General features: G+C 36.1%; 1 protein-coding gene across 4 annotated transcripts in view; it reads left to right on the top strand.

Annotated features, from left to right (window-relative positions):
- HUWE1 (HECT, UBA and WWE domain containing E3 ubiquitin protein ligase 1) overlaps nucleotides 1-27,898 on the top strand; it is a 286,413-nt gene that overhangs the window by 208,652 nt on the left and 49,863 nt on the right. For all 4 annotated transcript variants that reach the window (XM_083117661.1, XM_083117662.1, XM_083117659.1 and 1 more), the window contains exons 40-48: nucleotides 276-432; nucleotides 2,011-2,149; nucleotides 6,223-6,349; nucleotides 11,163-11,303; nucleotides 13,421-14,279; nucleotides 15,801-15,968; nucleotides 17,104-17,335; nucleotides 22,470-22,644; nucleotides 27,732-27,840. In XM_083117661.1, coding sequence (XP_082973787.1) covers nucleotides 276-432; nucleotides 2,011-2,149; nucleotides 6,223-6,349; nucleotides 11,163-11,303; nucleotides 13,421-14,279; nucleotides 15,801-15,968; nucleotides 17,104-17,335; nucleotides 22,470-22,644; nucleotides 27,732-27,840 — 2,107 coding nt within the window. The remainder of the gene's footprint in view (nucleotides 1-275; nucleotides 433-2,010; nucleotides 2,150-6,222; nucleotides 6,350-11,162; nucleotides 11,304-13,420; nucleotides 14,280-15,800; nucleotides 15,969-17,103; nucleotides 17,336-22,469; nucleotides 22,645-27,731; nucleotides 27,841-27,898) is intronic.

Raw genomic sequence — 27,898 nt, 5'->3', positions numbered from 1 at the left:
AGTGAATCTGTTACTGGGACTAAATTACAATTATTTAAATACAAATTTCATTTATGAGATGGTTTCATTTTTGTGTTTTTTAAAAGAATTGAAAACTTAATTGTTGATAAGTACTTCTTTGGTCCAAATATAATCAAAATGCTTTAGTTTTTCAACCATATTTGTAATAATTCTAATTTCATCGTAAAATTAAGGAGAGTGTGATATTTGTTTTCTGAGGATGTATATGTAAAATTGCATTTGATTGATTAGTTATTTGCATCGCTTAATTTCAGTAGTAAGTCCTGTTGCACCATCCCATCCACTGTTAATGTCAAGACACACATTACAAGTAGAAAACCTGACTTCAAGGACTCAGCGTGCCAACCGGCAGAGACGCTACCAGTACCTTCAGATTCCACGTAATCCTAACCCACCTATGATACTTCAAAGGTAAGTTGAAACATGTATAGTTCATAGATGTATTGTTCATAATATTGAGTAATTGAAGATTTACTTAAAAGTGCTTTGTTGATTTCTGTTAATGAGATCTGAGAGATTGTGATGAATGCTACAGCTGGAAATAGGCTCGGTTTTTCATGCTGGAAATACTTTTTGGCTTGAGAAAAGACTGTGAGGAAACAGACAAAGAAAAAGTTAGCTCTCAGGACACTTTTACTTTTTTTGTTTTTACCATGAAGAAAAATATGTAGAACCTGTAAATTATGCAATATTTAGGTTTCTCAAGTTTAACACAGTATCTGTTACATGTATGAAATTTCATTCCCACTGCTCTGTCATAGAGTACCCTGTGTATAGTTTTCCATACACATTGTTGCCATGTTCTTCAGTTACCATCAATTATCGCATTTCCTAACATTTTTTTTTGTTTGTTTGTAGGCACATGACCACAATGTGAATTTCTTAATGCATTACAACTTTTTTCTTTGTTATAAAATTAATTTTGACCACTTTTACATTTAGTAAATACTTAAGTTCAGTACAGTCACAGTTAACTGTATTTTAGGTGAAACTGAAAATTAATGTCTCCCAAACATCTGCCCCCATTTGAAAAGTGGAGGAAAGAAATGGAACATAGATGAAATGAACTTATTGTAATATAAAGCCACTTCCCACTTCCAAAGGGAAAGCATTCAGCAACAGATGTTCAAATTGATGCCCTTCATACATCTTACACATTTGGATATGATATGATATGATCTCAATGCTTCATTTGAGAAATTAAAATTCCTACCACAGCTTCTTCATTCATATGAGCCATGTCAGCAAAAAATGGTCACTTTCACTCTGAATATATTTTGTATCTCAATTTATGATCTCGCCACTCATATTCCACACTTTATTACTAGTACAAGCAAGCCACTTCGTAACTTCAGCTTCATCCATGGTGACAAACTTATCAATAACAAACACATGCTTCAACTTTTCAGCACACTGTGAACAAAATATGAACAATTGTGCTGTCAGTTATAAAATGAACATGTATGGATACTCATACATCCAGCACAATCAAAATTTTAAAATAGGCACCTTGTGTATGGTATAGCATAAACACAAAAAAAAGTAAAATAATAAAAAACTGTAAGCACAAAGATGAAATTATTTCTATCAGACATTACAGGGAGACTTACTTATGTGGACATGTGTAATTGATCTCCTGCCAACTAATCTATTCTCATTTCCATATGTGAAGCACGTCCAGCTGTTACTAGTTTCTGAACATGCCTCGTACTTTTATTAATTCAATTGAGGGAAATACTGATTTGTAGTAAAAAAAATAATGTCCTAAGTGCCATAGATTTCAATAAATGTGTAATTGTGTCAGAACTGCTAGTTGGGAGTTGAATAATGTATAAACTTTTATCATCAAAATACGTCATATTGCATGCTTTATAAAAATAACACTCTTTCACTACAGGATTGATATAATGTTGACTGCATTCTTTAGAACTTGTATACATATACAGTATGTATTATTATTAATTTTGTGTAATTTTTCTTTCCAATTAGGCTTTTAGGTTCAGGTGCACATGATTTACCAATCCCAGGTCAAACAATAGCATCGAATTTACGTGACACTAGAGTTGTCGTAATGGATAATGGGCTTGGAATTTTTACAAATACTGAAGAGGAAGAAATTAATTTGGTGGTATGTATTTTTTCAACCAATATGTAATTAATAGGGATGGGACAGATTAATCAGCGCTCTGTATGTATCAGCCAATGTAGTCATATCAGTTTATCAGTAAAATTACCGATAATTTTACCAATCCAATTTAACTATAAATATCTTATAATTTAGTGCAATATTCTGCATTTTGTTATAATTTTTATGGATATAAACATACAATAACCATGCCCTACTTTTCTTAAAAGTAAATCTCTTTATATGTAGCTTATTTTGCATTGCAGTAATCTGCTAATACACATTTATTAAGTACGTGAATGAACCATTTAGATTCTTTAAGGACCATTTGAAATTTTATGTTGCATCAGTAGAATATTGGTTATATATATATCGGTAAATTATGTCTGTACTTTATTGGTAGCCAAAATTTCATATCGGCCCATCCCTAATAATTAATATTGAATTGATAAATTTGCATGTTAAGAACAATCATCTATTCAAGCCTGTATTTATGTATTTTATGTATTATGCTTCCATTACATAATAATTACAATTTAACAAGATTTTTTAATAAGCTCATTACAAATTTTTAAGGAATTTAGAGGAACTGAACATAAGTCGTGAGTGATTTTTTTTTTTAAAGTTCTACAGCAATGTTCCAGAATTTATTGCTGCTGCCAAAATTAAATCCCTTGTGAGAAGGGAATTTTTGTATATGTAACTTGCACTTTAGTAATTTCAAAAAAAGTAAAAAAAATAAAGTGTTCCCCTGTGCTTAGCACCACGCCATGAAGGCGTATAGGGGGTGTGGGGGTAACGCCCCACACTTTCTTGATCCGGTCGTGAGTGGGGGTGATGTGATCAGCATCACGCCCCTGACCGCCTTTACCCCCCAGGGTTTCCCCCAGGTACCCATGTTATTCGACGCTGGGTAGGCGCCGGGACCGCTTCCACCGTTAGAAAAGTTCCCGGATTTGAACCGGCCGGGGATCGAACCCGGGACCTTTAGCATGGTAGTCAGACGCGTTACCGACTGAGCCACCGCGGCCACTTTATTTCAAGGAGAATATTTTAAGTTTTGATAGCAACAAAAGGAAACTTCACTTTTGTTTGTAAATCTAGGTGTATATTGTCTTACCAAATTAAGCATGATCATAGAGCTTATAGCTAGAAATGCAGGTTTTCTGTGCCATTGCTCTACCTAAGGAGATACCAAGCCAGCCAGGATTTTTGCATCATTTCCTACAAAGTACATCTCCTGTGCATGCTAGATCATAAATTAATGATAATCTACCAAACCAAACTTGCACTGCAAGTTAGTAAATAGAGAGACATCACAAACAGTTGTGTGATAGCTGATAATGGAATGTAGTAATTTCAGAAGGTGAATAAATGACATTACAGCTGAGCTTGATAATAAGTTAATGTGCATAACTCAGTATTGAAAATGACGGCTGTGCTCAAGAAGTGTTCAACTTAGAGCAACATGCTGTTGTACAACTTTCTGTAAGAGATATTCCTAAATATATGCTTTCTATTTATTGTGAGGAATAAGGCAAAGTGCCATGAAGGCACCTGAAGGAGATGTAGGGGTAGAGCCTCACACATTCTCAATCTTGGCCATTGTGGAGGTGCTGTGATTAGCACCATGCTCTGGCTGCCAGATTTCTGATCTTAGATCACCCACCCTGAAAATCAAACCCGGGTCTCCCATGTGACAGACAGACACTCTACTGACTAGACCACCTTGGCTCTTATTGTGAGGAGTATTTGTCACACAAAGCAGTCCATATTTGGGTTGATAATTTTTCCCAAGGATGGCCAAAAGTTACTGATGAAGGCAGACCAGGTTCTATTGAGATTTCGTCAAAAGCAAATGGAGATCATTCAAGCTCTGGCATCAGGTAACAACAGTGTGTGTGTGGCAACTGCAATAAAATGCTCTCATGGTTTGGCCTACAGCATTTATTTAAAATATTTTTGTTGTTTAGAATTTTCAAAGAATATGCTCATGCTGGGAGGCAAGTTGGCTTAAGTATGAATTTGGTTGAGACAGCAGGCCAGAAACCTTGAAGCTGTATCTGTCAAGACACTGGTGAACTGATGAGATAAATGCATCAGTATCAGTAGGAATTATTTTGAAATACAGGATATGTATGTATGTGTGTGTGTGTGTGTGTGTGTGTGTGTGTAATAATCAGCAGTTTTCAAGTTTTAACCTGGTGTTGTATTTTTTCATAAAGCTATTTGTAGGGGCATGCATATTTCATTTTTGACAAAAAAATCGAAATGTCAAATAACACATTGTACTGTTAATTTTTCATGATTTTGAAAGGTGTGAGATGCATTTTGCTACCATGTTTTGTCACAGAATAATGCGAGATGAACTGCAAAATGCGAAATAAACTCTTAAACATGAAATTTAGGGTTTATTTACCAACGCAACACCTTCTGAAGTCTGAATTGTCCTGTGAGTTATGCAATTCATGGAAAATTGATTAATTGTGCTGTTAATATTGTAGAAGCAAAAATGAACTCCTTTACACAGAAATAAACTTAATACTCTGATAACTACATAAATGTGCTTTTAGAAGTGAAATGTTAATTTTGTGTAATAAGTGTAGTTTTTAAATCAAATTTAGGATTATATTCACAATCTTAAAACCAAAATGTAATTTCATACACCGCTTTTGAACCCGAAATTGACATTTTTGTACTGAAATTTTGCTTTCTTACTTACCAAAATTATGTGCCTCTTGCTATTTGCGACTGATTTACTGACTTCCCCTTGCTAGGAGACCAGTTTTCTTATTTCTCTACTTTTCCTACCATTCATTTCCACATCAACACAAGAATTAACAGATGTTGCATAATTGAATGCTTTTACAGTCTTCATTAGCATCGACTTATTCATGGTGAGCATGGTAAACACAGTTTTAATGTTGTTTTGGTTATGTTTTAAGTATTTCCACTGCTGGGTGTTTGTTTCCACATGGTGGTAGTTCCAATTTCTCCAATCAATTGGTGCTGGTGATTGGAACTACCATCACCTGGGAACAAATCAAAGCAGTGAGACACTACCATCTCCATCTCGGATGCTGTAACCTTTGTTGTTGAAAGCAGTGGTCCTTTGAAATGAATTGGGAAAACCAACTATATTTTCAATATCAAGACTTAGTTTTGTACAGTATGCAACAACACTTGAAGTGGAAATTGTTAGCTGGAGGGGAGTTTGGACTAGCTGGGCTATGGTTTCAGATGTTGACAGTGAGAGCTGTAGGATGTTTTGCAAAAAGTTTGCCACCTGCATCCCTCTCGCTTTAAGCACTTGTCTTTCCTTGTTTATAGTATGTATAATCAAATACACATATATTTGGTATGTCAAAAGTACCTTCTTGAATTTGCATGATTTGGACATTTTAATTGTCAGTTCCATTGTGGGTGTGGGTCAAAATTATTAAATAATCTTTGGTGTTTCACTATGAATTTTTCTTTTCAACCCTACCAATTTCAAAGTTTACTCCCAGAGTATGAATATATATTTGGGATGGGTCGATATGAAATTTTAGCCGATACCAATAAAGTACCGATATAAAATTTACCGATACCGATATTCTACCGATCCGATATAAAATTAGAAATGGTCCTTGAAGAACCTGAAATGTTCATTGATCTCCTTAATAAATGTGTGTTTTGAGGTGACTGCTGTGCAAAAGAAGTTGAATATTTAGACAATAACTTTTTTAGAAAGTAGGGCATCGAGATTATCCATAAAAATTGCAACAAAATGGCCGAATTTTGCACTAAATTATTTTATATTTATCGATATATCGGATCGGCAAAATAATCAGTAATTTTACCGATACACCGATATGCCTATATCAGCAGATACTGATAGAGTACCGAATAATCGGTCCCATATATACATATTTTTTAAGGCTTACCTTCATACCTTATCCAAAGAGTTTTACACATAAATGAAATTGAGGGTATTGTGTTTTCCTAAACTTATTCTGGGTTTTGGAGTCTGTGCTTTTATGCAGAATAAAGAAACAAATGTGGATCATTATTATTACAAAATTTCACTGTTACAGGATCAATCTGGTTATCTTTGTGGGCCTAGTTTGGCTGCAACTGTTAACAATGTGCCGACTGCTCTACAATGGTGGACTGAAGAGTCCAAGTTGCTGGATGATGATTCACCTCCTGATGCTGTGTCAAGTATGTTTATCTCTTTCATTTAATTTGTACAGTTGTTCAGATTAAGTATGAAGTCAGGTTCTTTTCAGAAACTAGACATGTAGAATACATTTTTTGTTCAGTTTATAGGGTTGTAGTGAAAATTATGCAGCATATACTGGGACTGAGCTTGATGGATTCGGTTTATTTTACATCACTTTTCTGCCACTATTGGCTAATTGCAATGATGAGGATGAATGATATGATGAAGTTGATGCATGATCATTTATAAATAGGGCTCTGAATTTGACCTAAAAACAAATTCAGCTCTTAAAATGAAAGCTTCATTTTTTTTTTTTCATTTTCATTAGTGAATAAGGCTCTGAAGTTGGTGACCTAAAAAATCTCAAAAAATCACCTAAATACAATTTTCACTTAAAATGAAAGCTTGGTTTTTCATAAATTAGGAGAGAATAGTTGAATAAATCAATAAAACCTGATTTTTGGCAGCATAATCTGGTGAATCAAAGCGAAAAAAAGCAATTATTTTGTAATGTGGTTTTAATGTATTTTTACTTCAAGGTTACATAAAATACACCACAAGCTTTTTCTGAATAAGATTGTGTTTCACATGCATCAGATTATAATTTTATTTAATCTTGTGACTAATTTTACTTTAAGACCAGAGATTAAAGCAATAATAGTGACCAGCAAGGGAACCTCAAAGTAGTGTTCACCCAAAGTATTTTTAGTTTGCTGGAGGAAAGATAAATTTACCACAATTCATTACACTAACCAAGTCAGTTTCCCTTGTACAGGGTGATTAACCCCATGGTGCAACATCCTGTAAGGGACAAGGGCCTACCTACCAGCTGTCGGCCTCTCTCTCACCTGCAGAAAATAAGAATAACAATAAAAATGAAATTGTAAAAGTACATGCATTTTTCACTCCTTACAATACTTGGAGGAGAATAAATTAAGTAGTAATTTAATTCTTGTAGCAGAGAGAATAAGCAGATGTTGCCCGAGATTAGTTTCTGTTCATACAGGGTGTTCTAAAGTCACATTAGCAAAAGGAATGAACATTTTCATTACACTTCAAGTTGAACATAGCACAATGCTTTTTCAGGCTATTGTTTTTGCTATTTCAAATGTAGTTAGTCTCAGAAATTATGAAGAGCATGATATAAATGACTAATAGATACATAGCTACAAATAGAAGAAATTCAAATTCTCATCAGAGGACTCTGAACCACAGTTGATTCGTGATGCTATCATCTCATCATCAAGTACAGATTCAGTTGATACACTTGGAATAGCCATACTGTCATGTGACACAGGCCTCATGGCAGATGGACAGAATTTGGTACAAAATTTTAAGTTTGTTTATCCTGGAATACCCAGACATATCAGCTGTACAAAAAACAGTCTTGGTTGGTTTGTTCTCACCAAATTGTGAGTACAGCAAATGCCATAATAAGTGAGTTACTTACCAGATTTATAAAAGGAGGTGTTCAAACTAGTCTCCTTCGATGCACACACATTTTTAATACATCTTTATTGAGACACCCACTAAGGTAAGCTGGCAAAGGGAGCTAGAAACCAGTTTTTACGAATGTCCTGAAAGTGCACAAGAGACTGTGAAGTGACAAGGGTCCTTGTTTTGTATTGTGTGGCCTGTTTGTTAGTGTGGCAACTATGAAGTGATAGGGTGCTTGTTACGTATTGTGTGTTTTCTAGTGTATTCAACCGCAAAGCGTGTTTTGGCCAGGGAATGGATTTATATGTAGTAAAAATGTGCTAAATATGTAAATACATATTTAGTTATTTTCACAAAAATATGGAGTTAAATATGGACTTAAAATTGTAAAAGATAAGTACCTTTTTAATAACACAAGACACTACACCAGCTACATAAAGTAAAGTCTTGGCATAATAACTCTTACTGTGACTTGTCTTGAAGAGAAACCAGAAGTGAATCCCGTATGTGTGTGTCAAAATCTTTGCTTCCGGCATTGCTGTTGACCATTCAACTAGTTACGAGGGTGGGGTTGGCAATGGGCTGCTAGACTTAGGACTCTCTTCCAATGTTTGTAGCAACCAGGAACTGGTGCTCGAGCCTCATTCTCTATTGTTGACAATTGTAAATAAACAGGAATTTCAAGTGTTGTACTATAGCAAAAGTAAACAGTTAGGAGGTGTAAAGGAGAAAAAACATTGTTCGGATGACAGAGAAATTGTAATAACGCAATTGGAGAGTATAAAAAGGGTTGTAAACTTTCATTTGTTTAACATTGCTTCGGACTTTGTCAGTTATTCACAAGAAGTACACAAACACAACTCTTTGGGACATGTAGTTATTGCACGAATATGGAGTATACGTTGAAATGTTCTGAATTATGGAAATATGTAAATATAACTGAAATATATAAAATAAGAACCAAAACCTGTACAAATATTGAAAATAAAAATTAATTTTTCGAGTCTACATGCCATGATGCACAAAGATAATACAAAATATAACTGATTTGATTTCAGCTTCATACATAAATATGTACTTACATATAAATCCATCCCCTAGTTATGGCTCAGCAAATGATTTCTACCGCACAGTGTGTGTTTATTTATGATTCATGTGTGTTAAATCAATTGGCAAGTGAAGTTCAAATATGATTTGAAACAAGTTCCATGTCATAAATAAATCACTCTTTAAACTAGTTATGGAATCTTCCACACTTGATTCACGGACAGTCTACATTGCCGACATTCGGCTGTGAGTGCATCACTTGCTGATAGCGTAAACACTAACATGGTAGTCTACACTTCAATGGATCACTCTGTATATGTTACATATAAGAGTAGCATTTTTCTAACTTGTAATTCCAAAGACTTCAGTTAAAAGTAATGTTGTCCTTTTGTGTTGATCATATTTTCAATTGACGGCGTATTGGTATGAAATTTCAATTCATGAAACAACAGGGAAAGAACGAAAACGAAACCTCATAAATGATTTTAAAAATGCAAAAATGACAAAGTACTGAAAATGACTTACGAGATGAAATAAAAGACCAGAAAATGACAAAAAAATGGAGAATAAAGACCATGTTTTCTGGTTCTAACTGAAGGAAAATGGACTGCTATTAGTTTTAGCATTGTCTTCAATGCCCAGAAAAAAAAATATATGATTTTTCATCAACTTCTGAGCCCTATTTAGGAACATTCCACAACTAGCCAATACAATAATAACAACAAACCAACTTGAAGACTATCAAAACCATTTTTCCTGGGAAAAAAGCACTGCATGCATACATATATTTGATGAATAACAAAACCAATTTTAGTACCAAAAACTGTTCAATTTCAGATTGAAATTAGTTTTTGGATATTTGCACTTTAATAAAAAATTTCACACTTTTTAAAAGTTGGTGCAAAATTCTGTTATTTAATTATTTTGAAATGAAAGTAAAGGTATAATTTGTGGAAGATGGTTTTGTGAAGTAATGTCTAAATTCACTGTTTCTTTCTCTCTGGTAAAACCTACTATCATCACCATGAATTGAAACCATTCATATCCTCCTTACATGACCAGGTGAATGCAATGGGCTTTGCCTTTTTAAAAAAATGAAGTTCACATTTAAACTTGTATGTTATGAAATCAGGTCATATGAATTATATGCATATATATTCATAAATATCAAAATGGCACAATTTTACGCCAAATTACAGGAATTTTTTTTTTTTCGATATATCAGATATGTAAAATTATCAGTAATTTTACCAATACTCCAATATGTCTACATCAACCAATGTGGATAGAGCACTGATTGACCTCGACCAACTCTGGCAGAAAGAAAGACCTTACACTATGTAAGGGGCTCAACCAGTGTCATTGCATATACATACACACTGATTCATGTCAGTGCTTACACTACAATTACAGTGGAACTTCGATTTTACGTTTTTCAGGGGGGCAAACTGAAAATACTTAAAATGCAGAAAGATGTAAAATCAAAAATTTTATTAACATTTTGCCATGTTGGGACCATCAAGATTGAATGTGGGGAAAATGTCATATCCGCGAATGTAAAATAACAAGAAGTTATTATGTATGAGAATGTGTTCCACATTTAGCATTTAATTTCATGATGAAATATACAGTGAAACCTTGATTTTACGTTTTTCAGGGGACCAAATTGAAAGAACTTAAAATGCGGGAAAATGTAAAATCAAGGAACATAGAATCGGGGTTCCACTGTAGTTGGAACATGTCACCTTTTGAGAATATGTTGTGTTATCATTATGGTGTCTAATGTCGTTTCATGTTTGTTAAATTAAAAGGTTGTTTATCACAAAGTTACATTCAGTTATCTGTGTCAGTAAATATTATATCAGCACTGTTGGAAAAAATTCACATTGGTCACTGAGCATGTTTTAATCCATGCTAGTTCAAGAAGTGTTATGTATTTATTAAAGTGGTGTAACTGTAGTTGAATATGTAACATTGTCTAAGCTAGTTTTAAGTCCACTTTGTGTATGTACAAGAATATTCAGATTGGATCTACAGTAAAGCAGAATCTGAACCACAGAAGAAATGATTCAACATTTTGTAATCTTTAATCTTCTAAGCATTACCAAGTGAAAATTGTGAAATTTTTTTAAAAAAAAATATTTTTCAAATGTGCTGTACCCCATGCTATTTTGTGGTGTTTAAATAGAGCTAGTTCTCATTCCATGACTGGAAGACAAGAACTTGACAAAATACATATACAAATTCAATTTCATCTCTTCTGCTGTACATATGTTTAAATTAAATATTTAGTTTGTGTAATTGTAGTTTGTATGCTTATTATTACAGTAATTGTCCACAAGTTATCCAAATATCTGTCTAAGATTAGAGATAAGGAACTTGCTGAAAGGAGGGAGAAAAAGAAGAAGCAGATTGAAGAGGATGATGCAAAGAAGAAAGAAAATGAAGAGAAGAAAGTATCAACAGAAGGTACGTTCTAAAATGCGAAGCGTGTCAGAAAAGTAAAGATACAACTGATATATATCTTAGTGAAAATATGTAAGGCATAAGTTGACAACACTGACAGTAACATTGATCCTTACTCTTTCCAGTAGTATACTTTCGCAGTGCTGGGCTCTCTCTCACCGAGTCACATGTGCTGGAAATGCCTGCGATGATAAAGAATCCTTCCAAATGTGAAGTGCAGGCTGTGATTCAGTTTCTCCAAGCGAATGTCCAGCAAACATTCATCCATCAAGTTGCAACAGTTTATGGATACATTATGAATCATCAAAATGTGATGAAGTGGTGTCGTGCCTTTAAGAAGGTCATCTGAGATTACAGATGGCCTCCCGCTCCTGTGTTCATCATGAATATCTGTCCTATCTCTCGCGAAGCGTATGACACCACTTCGTCACATTTTGACGATTCTTAATGTTCCCATAAAGTGCTGCAATATGATGGCAAATGTTTGCTGGACATTCACATTTTGCCTGGAGAAACCACATCACAGCCCACACTTCACACTTGGTGGGATTCTTTATCGCTGCAGCACTGCGAATGAATGCTGCTGGAGAGAGTAAGGATCAAGGTTACTACACACAGAACTACCAGCTCACAACATATATATTTTATTCTCAGCCAAGATTCTTCAGTTTTGAATATTTTGAATAAGAATTAATCTGGCTGTACATTGATGGAGAAACCAGCAGTGTTTGTCAAATCATCGTTCATGATTTAAGTGTAATAAACCCGAAATGCTCCTACCTTGAGATACATTTATAGCTTAGTTTTCCATTGCATAACCAGTATTTTATAAATATTCTAATCGAGGCCTCATTTGTTCTTGAGTAGATAAAGAAAGTTTACATCATGGGTACGACATGTCATTGGTACTTATGTAAAAATGCACTCACTTTTGGTTCATCAAAGTCGCACACAACACAGTTTTAGGTTCCACTTGGCTTCCTACCGAAAAAAAAAAATTAATTGAAAAACAATAGAACTCACAATGTGGAAAGCACATTCATTTTATTTTTTATTGAATAGTGTAATTGTAGTTTGAGTTAGCACCTGCCATAGGTAATTAGTTGTGTAGTGTAGTTAGCAGTGTGTAAGATTGTAGTTTGAGTTTGCACCTGCTGCAGGTAATTAGTTATGTAGTGTAGTTAGCAGTACATAAGTTTCTTAATTTTTTTGTAATATGTCTTACCAGTGTGAGAGGATAGGTTCCTTCTTAATTTACACATTCAGTCTTTTATTTAAAATTAGAATAGTCTTGTTTGAACGTAGCAACATAAGGAAGTCAAATTTAGAATTAAAATGGTTTGCTTTTGATCTAGTTCAAGGTTAAAAATGAGTTTCCTTGTTGTGGGCTAAATCTGATTCTTTTTGTTGTTTTGAGATTTGCTTATGTGAAATGAGGTTTTATGTAAATGAACCTCTATTTTTTAGAAAGTGTGAAATTTTGTTGTCTGTGATTCATGCAATTCCCTCATAGCGGCCTGAGCCCAGTTGCAAACTATGGCTATAGAGAACCTTTGTTCCTTTCTGCGCTTTGTGTTCACTAACAATTTTGAGCTACAGCTCTGTAAAATGCAACTTATCAAAGAGGAACAAAGGGTGCTCATAAAGCAGAATGTGATTCTCCTCAGATAAATTGTATTACTCAAGACTACAAAAAAGTGAAAGTACAGTATTTCATAAGAGGCGATTTCACTATAAGTTGCATGTACAGGGATATACAATTCTTCTTATAGTCACATGTCTTTTACAACTGAAGTCCTTTTTGCAAAAATTGACTGGAAGGAAGGAGTTATGATCACCAATCTCTAGGAGCAAGCTGTTGTTAATATTTCAATCTTGAATATGTTGCACAAGGTGCTGTAGCAATATATGCCGAGACACGACTTAACCTCACTCTTGGTCTTTAATCAATATACCCTGAGGATAAGAGTAATGTATGTGCTCAAAAGGTTGAATGTTAATACAGATTTAACCTGGCTAGTAACCCAAGAATACTTTTTTGATATCTATTTTATGTGTATAACAATTTTAGCAGATTTGTGGTTTTTTTTTTAACCTGTATCTGTATTTTTCTGTTTTAGGTGACATGGAAGTAGCTACTTCAGATAATGCAGCAACCCTTGAAAGTGCACCATGTGTCCAGACTACAACATCCACTACTGTATCGTCAGCAACTGAAAGTTTAGCAGAGTCAATAGTAGAATCAGTGTTGCGTCCAACATTTTCAACATCAACACCAATTGAAGGCACTGATTTCTCCGAACTGACCTCCGGTCTTCTTACATCACTTACTGAAATTCTTCCATCACAGGCTCCCACAGCTACCACGGAAATGCCTTCATCTGCTGTGGACTCATCATCACAGCTGCCTCTAGGAAGAATGATAGCTTCGTGTATTGGAGTTGTCACTGATGAGCGTGATGATATATCCCAGCCTTGTACAAGCGATAACATAGAAACAATAGATTTGACAGTATCTGAGGACAGTAATCCTCCAGACCCTCTATCGGCACGTATAGATTCCCGTAGTTACACATTACTAACTAACCCTCCACCACCTTTAATACCAATATCAAGTGTTTCCAGTGCAGTAATACAAGCATTAGCAAACAGAAGTCTGGATGCTAGACCATCATCTGGTGCTAGTTCTCAGGAAGCTGCGATTCGAGAAGAGAGACGACCAGAAACAGTGGCTCCGCCTGCTAGTTTTGAATCTCGTAGAATGCCTGAAGAAGATGCAATACCTGATGACAGTGTGAATGTTATCTTAGAACACAGTTTAACTTTGCAGGACTGTGCCATTCGTCCACCTGCAAGAGAAATTGGTTTACCAGAAGATTGCATTGACCTTGAAGCAGCAGCTAGTTGGCTTCGATCCCAGATAGATAATGGAGAAACTGATCCACTTGCTACTGAAGGAGGTGAAACACGGGAACACAAGTAAGTGTGACATTTATTTGTGTCATGGTTGTTATGGTGCAGATTTCCAATAGAATATTTGGTGATATAATGAAGCAGGAAATTTGCAGATCCTGATATATTGATTGATTTGGTTTATTTTACTTTGCTTTTTGTGCCACTGTTTGGCTAATTTGCAAAGATGAGGGTGAATGATGATATGATGAAATTGATAAATTGACACTCGCAAACATCCATGCCGGGATTTGAACCCAGGACCCCTACCTTCGTAGTGCAAAGTGCTAACCCTCCACCATGGGGGCCGGCTGCAGATCCTGATATACTCTGCAATAATGGTAATAAAATTTTCTACAGCAGTGAAAAAAGTACCTTGTTCTCCTACTCTTCTGCATGATGAATGGATAAGCACAATACAACCTATTTTAATCCTCTCACTCATGCACACCTATTCATGCATGCATGTACGTGCTCTCTCTCCTAAAAGTTTCTAAACAGAAAAAAAAATTGGAAAGTAATATCATTGCAAGTGCACAGCTTCAATGGCTGACTTTGCCTATTTTTTATCTAATTCGATATTATCTAGTCGATATTAAAGACTATCACTTCATGGGAAAGCTTTACATGACACTGCTGAATATTATTTGCGAAGTGCCAAAAATTGCATAGTTTCCCCCCTAAATTTAATGTTTTTGCACTTCACGGATATGCAATGTGTGCAAAATGCATTTCACTGCTACAGAAACAGTTTTCACATATTTATAAGAAAGATAGAAGAAAGTTGAAAGATATAGGATCATTGCAAGAAAACAGCTTCAAAGACATATTTAATAAATCTTAAGGTACTTCACTACATTGCATTAAACTTGCCAAAACTATTATCAGTATGTCCTCTGTGATCAGCTTCAATGTGATCAAGCTTCCCATCTCAGAGTCATCAATGTTCATGAGGCTTCTTTGGAGCTCATAATGTAAAAGTTTCATTTTGTTGCTCTGTGCTTCTAATGTACTTCTTTCAAGTGTGAATATCAGCCAAAAATGCAAGTGTGAAATCGCTAAAAGCCTGTAGTGAGACAGGTTCCAGTATGTAGTTTTCACAAACTTAGTAACTGGCTTCTGTGTGTGTGTTTCTACAGCAAAAGTTCTGGATTTTCAAGTCCTGACGAAGAAGAAAAGTGATGATAAATAAGATAAATACAAAGAATGCATATTTGTAATGTTGGTTTTTCCAAGCTGGAAATGGCATTGTATTTCTCTGAAATGATGTGTAAAGAAACTGTTCAATTTCAAAATCAGTTCAAAAAATTATTTGCAAGTAAATCAGAATTGGCAAATTTCCTATTTTGTCCGATCACTACTTCCAGATTTTAATTTGAAATATTTATACATTAATATGAGCAGTATTCAGAATATTTTTGAAAATTATTATTTTGTTTTCATATCAGACACAACTTCTTTGTGCTGGTTCTGTCCTATGTAGAAGATTCTATTTTAAAGATAATTTTATGTAGTTAGAAAATATTGATTCACATGATCTGTTTATAGTGCCAATGCTGCAGAATCAGATTCAGCTCCCTCTACCCAAGTACATGAGCCTGGAGAAACAAGCAACACAGCTCTTGGTAACATAGAGATCCCAGAAGGCGTGGATCCTTCATTTTTAGCTGCTCTGCCAGAAGAAATGAGAGAGGAAGTAATCAGTGAGCAATTGAGGTAAGTTTATAAATAAAAATAGGTTTTGATTTGTTCTGGTTTATTTTATTAGCTTTTCTGGCACTTTTGGCTAATTGTGACGACTAGTGATGATACGATGGCATTGATGAAGGGATGCTCACAATGAACACCCGTGGCCAGGCTGGGATTCGAAACCTGGACCCTTGGCTTAGTAGCATGCTGTGATAACCACTCTGCCACAGAGGATGTCAAGATTAATAAGTAAAGAGGTTTTAATTTTTGCTTTTGTATATGTCAAATAATGATTGTTTAAAAAGTATCAGCTTTTCCGGCATTTTGGTCTTCTGCAGTGTCTAAATATCCTGGAAACAATTCAAAGGTTCCATTTATTTTGCTACAGTATTGTGAGAGTTCTGGTAATTGTGTTTTGTGATTACATAACAGGTATCTAACATTCTGACTTAATTTTTAAATATTTTGAAACAAAGTGTTAAATTGTCACTTACAATTGGAATGGAATACTCACTCACTAGTATTAATCAGTATTTTGAACAGCTTTTAATCGTTAGTTTTTTAAGCATTGCTATGGGTATCTGTTCAAAAGTGAGATTGGCCCAGCCCTAGTGTGAATAGTACAAATATCAAGTTGCTTTGATGCCGGAATGGATTTACGATTTAACATTAAAGAACCCATGTGGAAGTTGAAATTAGCTTATTGTATTCATGCATGTGAACACAGTAATTATTGCAGACTGGGCGTATCTAATCAGCAGGATTATGAAAATTGCTATAAAATCAGTGAACATCCATTTACCCATTTGGAATAAATATAAGTACAATGAAGTTCCTAGCAAATGTGTGCTTGTGTGTGTGTGTTGGGAGGTGACATGTGTAAGTAAACTTAACCCTGTTGGATATGTTCTTTATCCGGATTTTAATTTGTGTGTTTCTTTTTGTTGCATTTTTTGTTGGCATATGGAAGAGGGAACTTGATGCATGTAACATATATTTCATTACTGTGGTATTGTGTTTGTTTGTGGGGGGGGGGTTACAGTGTTTGCTTTTCTGAAAGTACGAAATGTATAATGATGACTACAGTTGTTATTTCTTTGAATTTCATGTTCTGTGGTTGTAGGGATACATTATTTCATCTCTGAAAATGTTATTCTTTTAGATTGCAGAGGATTAGACAACGTGCCCAGGCTCAAGCTACTGAAAGTGGACCTGATGGAATGCCAGAAGTAAACCCAGAGTTCCTTGCTGCTCTGCCACCTGCTATTCAAGAAGAAGTTCTTGCTCAACAGCGTCTTGAACAGCAGAGGCAAGCTGCAGCATCGACAAATCCCAATGATCCTGTAGATGCCGCTGCATTCTTTCAGAATCTTCAACCTGCTCTTAGACAAGCTGTAAGTACTAAAAAGAGAGAATTTTGATTTAGTTAATGGTGATTATATAGCCTGCCATGTGGTGGTTAATGAGCCTGTGTGCAGGGTACAGTCATGGGGGAAAAAAATCTTTCCCCATACAGCCTTAATATCAATAGTCTTATGTGGGAAGCATTTCTTTCCATGACTGGGAGTTGTGGGACTACGGCAGGCCAATCCACCTCGCTGGCATTGGTGGTGCTTTTATCGAAGACCACCAGGAAGTCTGGCCATGTTACATAGTCTGACTCCCACAGTGTTTCTCTCTCTGCCAGTGTGGCCATCGTATGTGGTAATATTATTAAACCTGCCTAAAACAATGCTAATATGGTGAAATCTCAGTTACTGTATTTACTCATGTATAATGCACACTTTTTCCCAAAATTTTTGCCCCATAAAACTGGTGTGTGTTATGCACGGAATAATTCGGATAGCCAACATGAAAACACACATTTTCACTGTCACTGTGTTTAACACACATATATCAACAGGTGCAAATACAAGGGTGCAAGCAAGGTTTACCCACTTAATCTGTTCAGCCAAGTCCCGGCAAAAGACTATGTTAAACATTAGGGTGTTTATCTTGATCTTACGTTTGCCGTAACTCTAGTTTCTCACTTTGTATGTTTTCCAAACCCTGCTGATGGCATAAAATTTGCCAGAAGCCTGTTCTATAGCCCAGATGACCTCTCCCTCCCCCTCTTGTTTTGCAGCAGTCTCATTAATTCACCATGTAACCTTGAACTTCTGCCTTACGATTGAGGAAAATTGCACACTATTGTAAAAACCGATAGTCAATAAATGCAGCTTTCTCTAGGGTTTGAACACATTCTAAAATTGTGACTGAGGTGTCTGTTCTCCCTCCCTCCACCAAAGTGCATGTCAATAATTGAGCTCAATTACTATTCATACTTCCTTTTACCCATGCGTTTATGAAATCCTTCCTAGTGGATGGGAGGGAGAGAGAGGAGGGAGGGACTTGTGAAAACTTTTAATTTCTTCTTGTTTGCCATGTTGGCTATGGGGGGAAAAAGTATGAAGAATTTGTCAATCCTGGTTGAAAAATCATGGGAAACTGCTATTTCACTTTGTGTGTGTGTGTTTTTTTTATATTATTATTACTAAAATAAACTCAACCTAATAATTGAATCTTCACCTGTTGATATATATATATTTTCCAAATTATTCCGTGCATAATACACACCACAGTTTTTGGGGGCACAAATTTTGAAGGGAAAAAAAGTGAACAATGTATGTGTGTAAATATGGTAATTACTTGTTAATGAAACTAAGTAGGGTTTTCAGGATTTTGTAGATAGGGAATTGAAAGTCTTCTATACTTATTTCAAGTCCCTCAAATTGTTTGAAAATATGAACTGTGGGTGTGTGCTGAAAACACCACAGCAAATGCACATTTGATGAGCAACCTATTCAAAGGTAACTGTTGCTAATAAAAGTGTGTTGCGAGTGTAAAATGTTATTGAGATTATCTAGTAGCAGGTTATGTAATGTAGAACATGAAGTCTGATCCCAAAATACACTCATCTTAAGATGCATATTTGCTACCTAAGTGTTGTACAAAGAATATGTAACTTAACTGTATTTCCATATAGAGTGGAGTAGGCATCTCCATGTTCCCCAGGTGATACTTCAAAACAAAGTCTGTCCGTACCTTCCACGAGGTCCTTGAGACATTAAATGGTCACAAACTCATAGGACAAGCTTGTGTGGGAAATACTTTCTCAGAGAATTATGTACAGGAGAATGGTTTCGCCCAGGGCTCCCATGTTGAGGTTTACTTTACGTAGACAATCTTGCTTTCTTTTGTCATTCATGAAATTTGCACTTTGCTACTCGAAAACTCCAACTGACACTGAATCATCTCAAGGCATGACTGGACCTTTGGCTGCAGCCAGGGCAGCTGTTTTCAAATTTTCCTTTGGGCCTCCCTGATGGCACAGTGGTAGCATTGCAGCCTTGTAATCAAGGGGTCCTGGGTTCAATACCCAGTGGAGGCACAAGGTCCAGTCCCGATTATCCTTGCTGTGCATAAAGTGGACTTAAAACACCAACTCGACTCATTCAAATTTTCCTCTCTTCAAAAAACCACTACCATATTCCAAAATCTGAAAAATTACATCTGCTTAGACAATGAATTCCTTCTAGAACATTGACATTAATTTTCATGTTGTTTTGTTTCACTGTTGTCTAGATATTATCAATAGTTTAATGGATTTACATAATCAGGAAAGAGAATTAGTCTTACTTCACTTGAACGCTGTTCATCATTTGGGCCTTTGACTGGCTACTGGGGCCTATCATACAAATCCCAATTCCTAGCCCCTCTGTTGAGTCCTTTGAACTACCATCAGTATTGTAGAGAAATCGGTTGCTTATCTCCTCTATTAGCTGTGCTTGTTGATAATGAAACACTACCTTATCTTTCCTACTATCACTGGGGTGGAGCAAATGGAATGCTTGCTACTTTGCGAGACCACACACCACTTGAAACTTTGGCATATGTGGCACTGAACTTGATGTAGCAGTTCCCGATACATCTCTTTTACCTGTCAGTGTCCCTCCCAAACATTTTTACACAGATGAATCCTAATCAGCTGAGTACATTGGCTGTGGTTTTGGTGCTGACAACCATGCATACAGTTTTAGTCCTCCTGTGGAATGCAGAATTTTCAGTGCTGAATTATTTGCCATTTTAACCCTTAAATGCCTAGGCTGATTTTCCAGGTATTTGCACTAACGCCGAGCATGTTTTCAGTGGGAAATTTGAAATTCTGCATGCTTCTAAATGAAATTTTACATTTCCGGAACTAAGAATTTTATGGGTACAAATGATACCTCGTTTTGTTCAGTATATTTTGGGCTATAATCCTGATGGGAAGAAAATAAATTTTCCATAATCAGTTAGAAGAAGAAAAAAATAGGTAAAGAAACTATATTTTTACACAAAATTTGAAATTCATCAGACCCCCATGACTTTCTTTCCCTGCCACCTCCCCCTTCCCCCTCCTGCTGCCTCCACCCCTGCTGCCTCCACCCCTGCTTTTGGCACTAGGAATGTTGGAAGGTCATACTTCTATTGCCAAAAGTGTCTTTTAAAACACCAAAATTTGAGAAAGAAGTGATGTTCTCGAAACCAATGAAAATAAATCTCAAAAGAAAATCACAATTTTTCGAACACCTACCCCCCCCCCCCCAAATAGTAACAATGAAATTAAACTTTACTAATTGTTAATTACATACCTCTAAACTCATGCAGAACTCAAAACATGTATCTCCGATCATTATCCAAGTTACAGATGTTAAAAAAGTAACATACTACGAGAAAGGTGTCACAAGCTGCCCTTAAGGGAAATACCTGCTGTGACATGGGCCCATTCTTTAAGGGAAATACCTGCTGTGACATGGGCCCATTCTTTAAGGGAAATACCTGCTGTGACATGGGCCCATTCTTTAAGGGAAATACATGCTGTGACATGGGCCCATTCTTTAAGGGAAATACATGCTGTGACATGGGTCCATCCTTTAAGGGAAATACATGCTGTGACATGGGTCCATCCTTTAAGGGTTAAATGTTCATCTTCATGTTTTACCACTTCAACTCGCGTGGATTCGCAGTCTGGAAAGCCAGCACAATAAACATCCTCTGGTGTATACTATCCTACTTAAGTACTAATGTGTGTACCATAGGCATAGCTACGGGGTGTGCCGAGTGTGCCTAGGCACACCCTAATGGGCTGCTTTATCGAAGAGAATTAAAGACAGATATTTCAATAAGAGAGAAAATAAGCGGCAGTTTGTAAGAAATTAAAAATGTCATTACTTGGTACAAACGTGTGTATTATCGCTGATGAAACGAGTGTCTATAGATTTTCGATTTTTTGATGTCATTGGAGAAAGAAGATATTTACTGCATTCTACTCTGTACAACAGTGCTTTTCTTCTATACCTGTCACAAGCTGCACATGTGTGAGATCTTTCTCCAAGCTTTTCCAAGTTAAAACTAAATTAAGAGCAACTCAGAAGCAGGATAGATTGGAAGCCCTGCTCTTGCTATTTGTGGAACAGGAAAAAGCATCATCTATTGATGTAAATGAAGTTATTGATGAGTTTAAGAACATTGTACATTTTGACAGACATCTCTTGTTATAGATGACGTGTATTTTGATGTATTTTTTGTAACATTTATGAACATTTTGTGTGTGTGTGTGTCATTTCTATGCAATTTGATTTTTTTCTACTACATATATTCAGAAATTTTCAACACTGTCATTTAGTGAATTTACATTCCTTTACAACCATCAGTGCAGTTAAAGAGCCAAGTGATTGTGTTGCAAAATATGCTATTAAAAAGGTACAAGACCTCATTTTTTTGTGCACACCCAAATATGAAGTTCTAGCTACGCCTATGGTGTGTACTATCCTACTTAAGTACTAATGCCTATCCCCAAGTTTCCCCATGGTTACCAGGCCATGGTGGTATCTGTGGGAACACTCTTGCTGATGCAGCTGCCAAAGATAGTACATATGCCATCATGTAACCTGTGCCAGTTCTGCATAAAGTTGTTTGGAACACATTCCAGCATCTGCTTTTACAATGATGGCAGCATTCCTGGAACTAAAAGACCAGAAATAAAACTCCATACCATCAAGCTGACCATAGAGTTGTGGAAGTCCCCTCACATCCCTTCTGCTATTAGGAAGTCAACTCGCACACATATGCGGATCAGTCACTGCCATTTCAGCCATTATTACATAATGTGGATACATCTACATCGTTATGTTTGTCATGTGCTGTCAATTTCAGTGTCAAACACATCCTTCTGGAATGTGTTGATTTTATATACCTACAGTGTAAACTCATGCTCCCCAAAGATTTGACCTCTCTGTTGGGTGATGATTCCACCTTCTTGAAGAAGGTATTTGAATTTCTAAGTCCGACATTAGTCTGACACTGCATTTAACTTCCTTTTAATTTGTCTTGTGTAGACCCCAATACAATCTTGCACTTTTATCTGGTAAAGTCTTTCCTCAACTTGGGACTATAGGATGCACCATTAGATGAGAAATGAACTTAACATTAACAATTTATTTGCAGATCCTGACAGACATGGAAGATTCCCAAATATCTGTTCTACCACCTGAATTAGCTGCTGAAGCTCAAAATCTTCGCAGAGAATGGGAACAACGAAATAGGCAAATGGTGCAAGAGCGATTTTTCAGCCACGTTAATCATGGAAGCAGCACTCTTTCTTCTATTCTTCGTAACTCAAGTAAGTTGTTTACTTGCTAGTGAGTGAAGACCCTTCCCCCCTGCCTCTTTGAATGTGTGTGTTTTTTTTTTCATGTTTTCCATACTGTTAAATCAAAGGCTTTTAGTTTTCTTTATTGTTCATGCATATTTGTTCTAATCTTATTTGTACATATTTTTTCAGTAAAAATAATTTTATATTCAAGCTTTTTAAGTTTATTTGAATTTTTAAGTATTGGAAATTTCATTTTATTTATTTGTATATCAGTATGTATTAGATGTGTGTCATGATTATTTTTTTTATAAGTAAAATCAAATACGAGTGTGATCCAAATGAAAACATTAAAAGTGCAATAAAATTCCGAAAAGTTGTACGATTGATTGGTAAGTTAGCAGGAGTTATCCTTGTGGTTGAAAGAATGACCAACAGGTGGCAACATGATGCTGCAACACTGATGAAGGAAGCAGCATCAGTGCAAAGATGGCCGCCCCATTGTCAACATGCACCGCGATAGAGCAGTGATCTGTGATGCATTTTTTGAGTAGTGAAGGTGTTAAACCACTTAAAAAATTCATAGCTGGATAAAAGCACAGTACGGTGATTTGTGTGTGTCCCTGCAGCAAGTGTACGAGTGGTGTAGAAAGTTTAAAAGTGGCGTAACTTCTGTGGAGGATGCCCCGCGAATGGGCCAGGCACACCACATAGTGACAAACGAAAACATCACCACAGTGGAAGAGCTTGTGAAGGGTATAGCTGCCATTTTGGAGATTAGTGTTGGTTCAGCACACAATGTTGTCTGTCCATGATGTGCTGCAATTCAATGAAGTGTTGGCAAAATGGGTGCCACATCAGTTGGCTGCTGAATTGAGAGACATCACGTCAATGCCTGTGAGGAACTTTTGCATTGTTTCCAGGTCGAAGGTGATTGATTTCTAGGAAGAATTGTTAGAGGTTACAGGAGATGAAACCTGGGTGCACTATCACCAACCTGAAACAAGAAGATTGAGCAAGGAATGGTGCCATAGCTCGGAAAAGTCATGCTCTCTCTCTTCTGGGATGCAAATGGTGTAATTTTTGAACATTACATGGATATGCGAGTAACAGTGACCAGTACTTCTTATGCAAATCTGCTCCAAAATCACCTTCGCCCTGCAATCGGGAGTAAACGATGAGGACTTCAGACTTCAGGTGTAATGTTACTGAATGACAATACCTGACTGCATACTGCCCATTTAACGGTTCCGACAATCCAGGATATGAGATTTGAATGTCTCGCACACCCACCTTATTCACCAGACCTCATGCCCAGTGACTTTCATGTGTTTGGCCAGCTCAAGGAAGCGATGGGAGGAAAGCATTTCCTAAGTGAAGAAGAGGTGGAAACCATGGTGCACGAGTAGCTAGTCTCAACCAAAATAATTCTTCTCACCAGGTATCCATGCATTTCCGAAGTGCTGGAATATGTGCATTGCATGTCATGGGGACTATGTCGAAAATGATGTATGTATAATTTTTCTGTATTTCCTCATTTGCCTCATAATGAATAATTAAGGTTTTCATTTGAATCACCCTCGTATTTTGTGACATATGTTTTACCAGATGCTCTTAACTAGTTTGTCACATACTTTTTAGATATAACAACATTGAAAATCTAAATTTCTTGAGACTAGACGCATTCATATAATTATCAAAATCACACCCATAAAAATTTGGCTCTAGTAATGATATTTGTCATGTGTCATGAGATATTTTTTTTTTTTTTTTGGAAAAAGTATTCCTTTTGGACATATTAAGTTTGTGCTATCAACCAGTCTAACAAAAATTTTCTGAAAAAGTATCTCTTTGACCAGGATATCATCCCAGGTGAAAGATTGATATATATATATTATGTTAAATGGAGACTTATGGTCTCTCCACTGAAGTTTCCTGGTTTGTGTTTTTTCGCCTGGAATTTTTGTGTGTCGTGTGTGAGAGGGGGAGAGAGAGAAACAGACACACCTCTTCAATTTAATCTAGGGATGGGACCGATTAATCGGTACTCTATCAGTATCGGCCGATATACGCATATCGGTTTATCGGTAAAATTACCGATTATTTTACCAATCCGATATATCGATAAATATCTTGTAATTTAGTGCAAAATTCTGCCATTTTGTTGTAATTTTTATGGATAATCTCCATGCCCTACTTTCTGAAAAAGTAAATGTCTAAATATTCAAGTTCTTTTGCATTCCAATCAGCTCGAAACACACGTTTATTATGGAAATCAATGAAAATTTCAGGGTCTTCAATGACCATTTCTAATTTTATATCGGTTATCGGTATCGGTAAATTTTATATCGGTACTGTATCGGTATCGGCCAAAATTTCATATCGACCCATCCCTAATTTAATCTAATAATCCATCCTTAATATTGAAATTAGCTAAAAGATGCATAGAAGCAACACAAAATAAAGAAAAGTTCACAGAACTCAGCCCTAGGTGTCCAAGTTGGCCATATTGGTAGAAAATTCTTTTCACAGGATTGTTTTTGTCTAATAATAATAATAATAGTGCATGCAATTTGATTTTATATTTTCCCCCAGGTCCGTTGGCATGTTAGTTGCCAACAAAATTACAATATTGTACTATGTTATATATAATTGCAACATATATTATGACGATATACTACTAATTTCCATTATTCATGGGGATGATGTGACAGTTTTGAAGAAGAAGTGAGGTTTACTTCTTAGATGTTTCTTCAATCCATGTGTTTCATGGAGTTATGCTAAAGGCAATTTTTTTTCTAAATATGACTTTATACCTTCCTCATTTATGCACTCTAAATTCCCTGTAGAATACTAATAGCAGGCCTATTTTTAAAAGTGTCCCCTGTGTTATGCTGCACTAACATATAAATGAAGACGTGGGGCTAAAATGACAAGCACTCGGAGTAGGCAGTGGGAGGAGCTAATTTTCCAGACTGCCTGGTTGCAGCTAGGGATGAGAGGGGCAGGGGTGGCTTCACAAGAAATAATTAAAGATGTGAGATCGATTGATCTATCACTGCTAGACTCTCTACTCCTTAGTGCTTGCCATTGTTCAAACCCTACAAAGACATAAAAAATTAACATTACACTGCATAATCTCATATTTCATTGTTTCCATCAAGAACAAACTCATATGCATCTCTCTAGTAATAGAATCTTTGAAGATATCATATGAGGGATCAGTGGGAAAATTATAAAATGATTATTCATTGTGCAAAGCTATAATTAGCACTCTGGGATGGAAATTTTCAAGAAAAATGAAGTTTTTTACATAGAAAATATTGCATTGTTGTTTATTGTTTTCCCATGTGAGTGGACTTTACATGATAAGAGAACCCAGGATCCTTGTTTACGACCATACTATGATCACAGCACAACAAGTTTTAATGCCTTCATAGATCTAGTTGATTCAGAGAAATAGCATCCCCATTCTAGGTGTGATTTATCTCTCTTCTCCCAATCCAATGTGACAACACTAGCTTGTTCTACCAGACCTGAATGGTAACATGTCCCCTTAAGAGCCATGCTAATAACCCCGTAGTGCTCTTTACCCCCAGAGCCTTCCCTGCTCTTCCATTGCATTGGTCTCTCAATGCCCTCTCCTCTTCTTTCTTTTTCTGGGTAACTGAAAAAGGCCCTGTTTGCTGCTATAGGCTACAGAAAAAGTGTCAGTCTGCAATATCTACTTAATGACAATGCTGTTTGTTACCATATTTAACGACATTGTTGTTTTATTTTAAAAACTTATTAAATTCTTCATATTATGCTGTTACCTGCAGTAACAGTGTTTACATGCAGGCTTTACCTGATCTGAACCATTAACCAGAACGTGCCTTGACTGGGAATCAAACCCAAAGTCAATGGTTTCGAGGAACCCTTCCATTCACTGAAGATGAGAGCTATGCCAGTTCTTGAAACATCCAAGGTTATCATGATATAAGTTTTAATTCCTGTTTTCCATTAGGCTATTGGGAAGTTTTTCAAAAACCTAAGAGTTGGAAAGGAATACGTGGTGAGGTTCATTTTGTCTACATAAGCACAATTTGGCAGTGTTACGTAATTGACTTCTTCAGCAGAGTGGTTACTAGCTTTTATCTATAATTTGAAGAAAAGTGTAAGAGAGAATCTCTCAGCTTTAAAATGGTAATGAATTATTTTTCATCAGTTTTTTTTCTTCTCTCTCTCTCTCTCTCTCTCTCTCTCTCTCTCTCTCTCTCTCCCTCTCCCTCTCCCCCTCTCTCTCTCTCCCTCTCTCTCTCTCCCTCCCTCCCTCTCTCCCTCCCTCTCTCTCTCCCTCCCTCTCTCTCTCCCTCCCTCCCTCTCTCTCTCCCTCCCTCTCTCTCTCTCTCCCTCTCTCTCTCTCTCTCTCTCTCTGGTCCACAAAATCTTTCATTGCATTTTTGGTACTGTCATATTCTATTTTATGTGCATTTGTTCTAAATGTTTCCTCCACAGTATATAAAATTTAACTCCTGGCAAATAATAATAAGTAGAACAATATGAATTTTAATGTTGTCATTGTTTTTTCTCCCCTTTCAGAGTCCCGTGAACATGAATGGGGTACCGTTTGCGGTGCCCATTAGTTTAGATTTTTATAGAAATAATGCTTTTGAAAATTGTCTATATGAAGAATCGGAGGAGGTGGGAGACGGTGCTTGTATAGGTACAGTTCCATGTAAAGTTAGTATTACTGTGGAACTTTGATTTTATGTTCTCCGATATTACATTTTCCTGCATTATAGATTCAATCTTGATAGTCCCAACATAGCAAAATATCAAATTTTCCCTAATTTTACATTTTGTACATTTTAATTTTTTTTTCAGCTTAGTCACCTGCAAAAACATAAAATCGAGATTCCACTGTACTTTTTCCTATGAAGTAAAAATCTAGTTATTCTTATGTAATATTTGTATGGTATGCATGTGGAGTATCAGCTTGTCTTAGAAAACTAACACAATTTTATATTTATTTTTATTTATTATGCTATAACAAACAAAATGTTCTTGCTAGATATTGTGTTAATTATCAGATATTCTCAGTACTTGCAAGTTTTAATTTGGACTTTATTGTTTAGGTCGCATTGGAACAAGGTACTCAATTCATGCTGTTCCTCAACGTCAATGGGGACCATGGACTTCTCGTGGGGAGCCTAGTGGTCTTGGGAGTTTACTTGGCAACGTAAGGTAAGAAGTCCAGGATAGGTTTTTAGTTCAAAACAATATATTTCCTGATAATGTTGCT

Source organism: Lepisma saccharinum, chromosome 2, assembly GCF_977018435.1.
Source record: "Lepisma saccharinum chromosome 2, izLepSacc3.1, whole genome shotgun sequence".
NCBI classification, from domain to species: domain Eukaryota; kingdom Metazoa; phylum Arthropoda; class Insecta; order Zygentoma; family Lepismatidae; genus Lepisma; species Lepisma saccharinum.
Note: the sequence above shows the minus strand (reverse complement) of the source record. Positions and strands in the feature narration are given on the sequence as shown.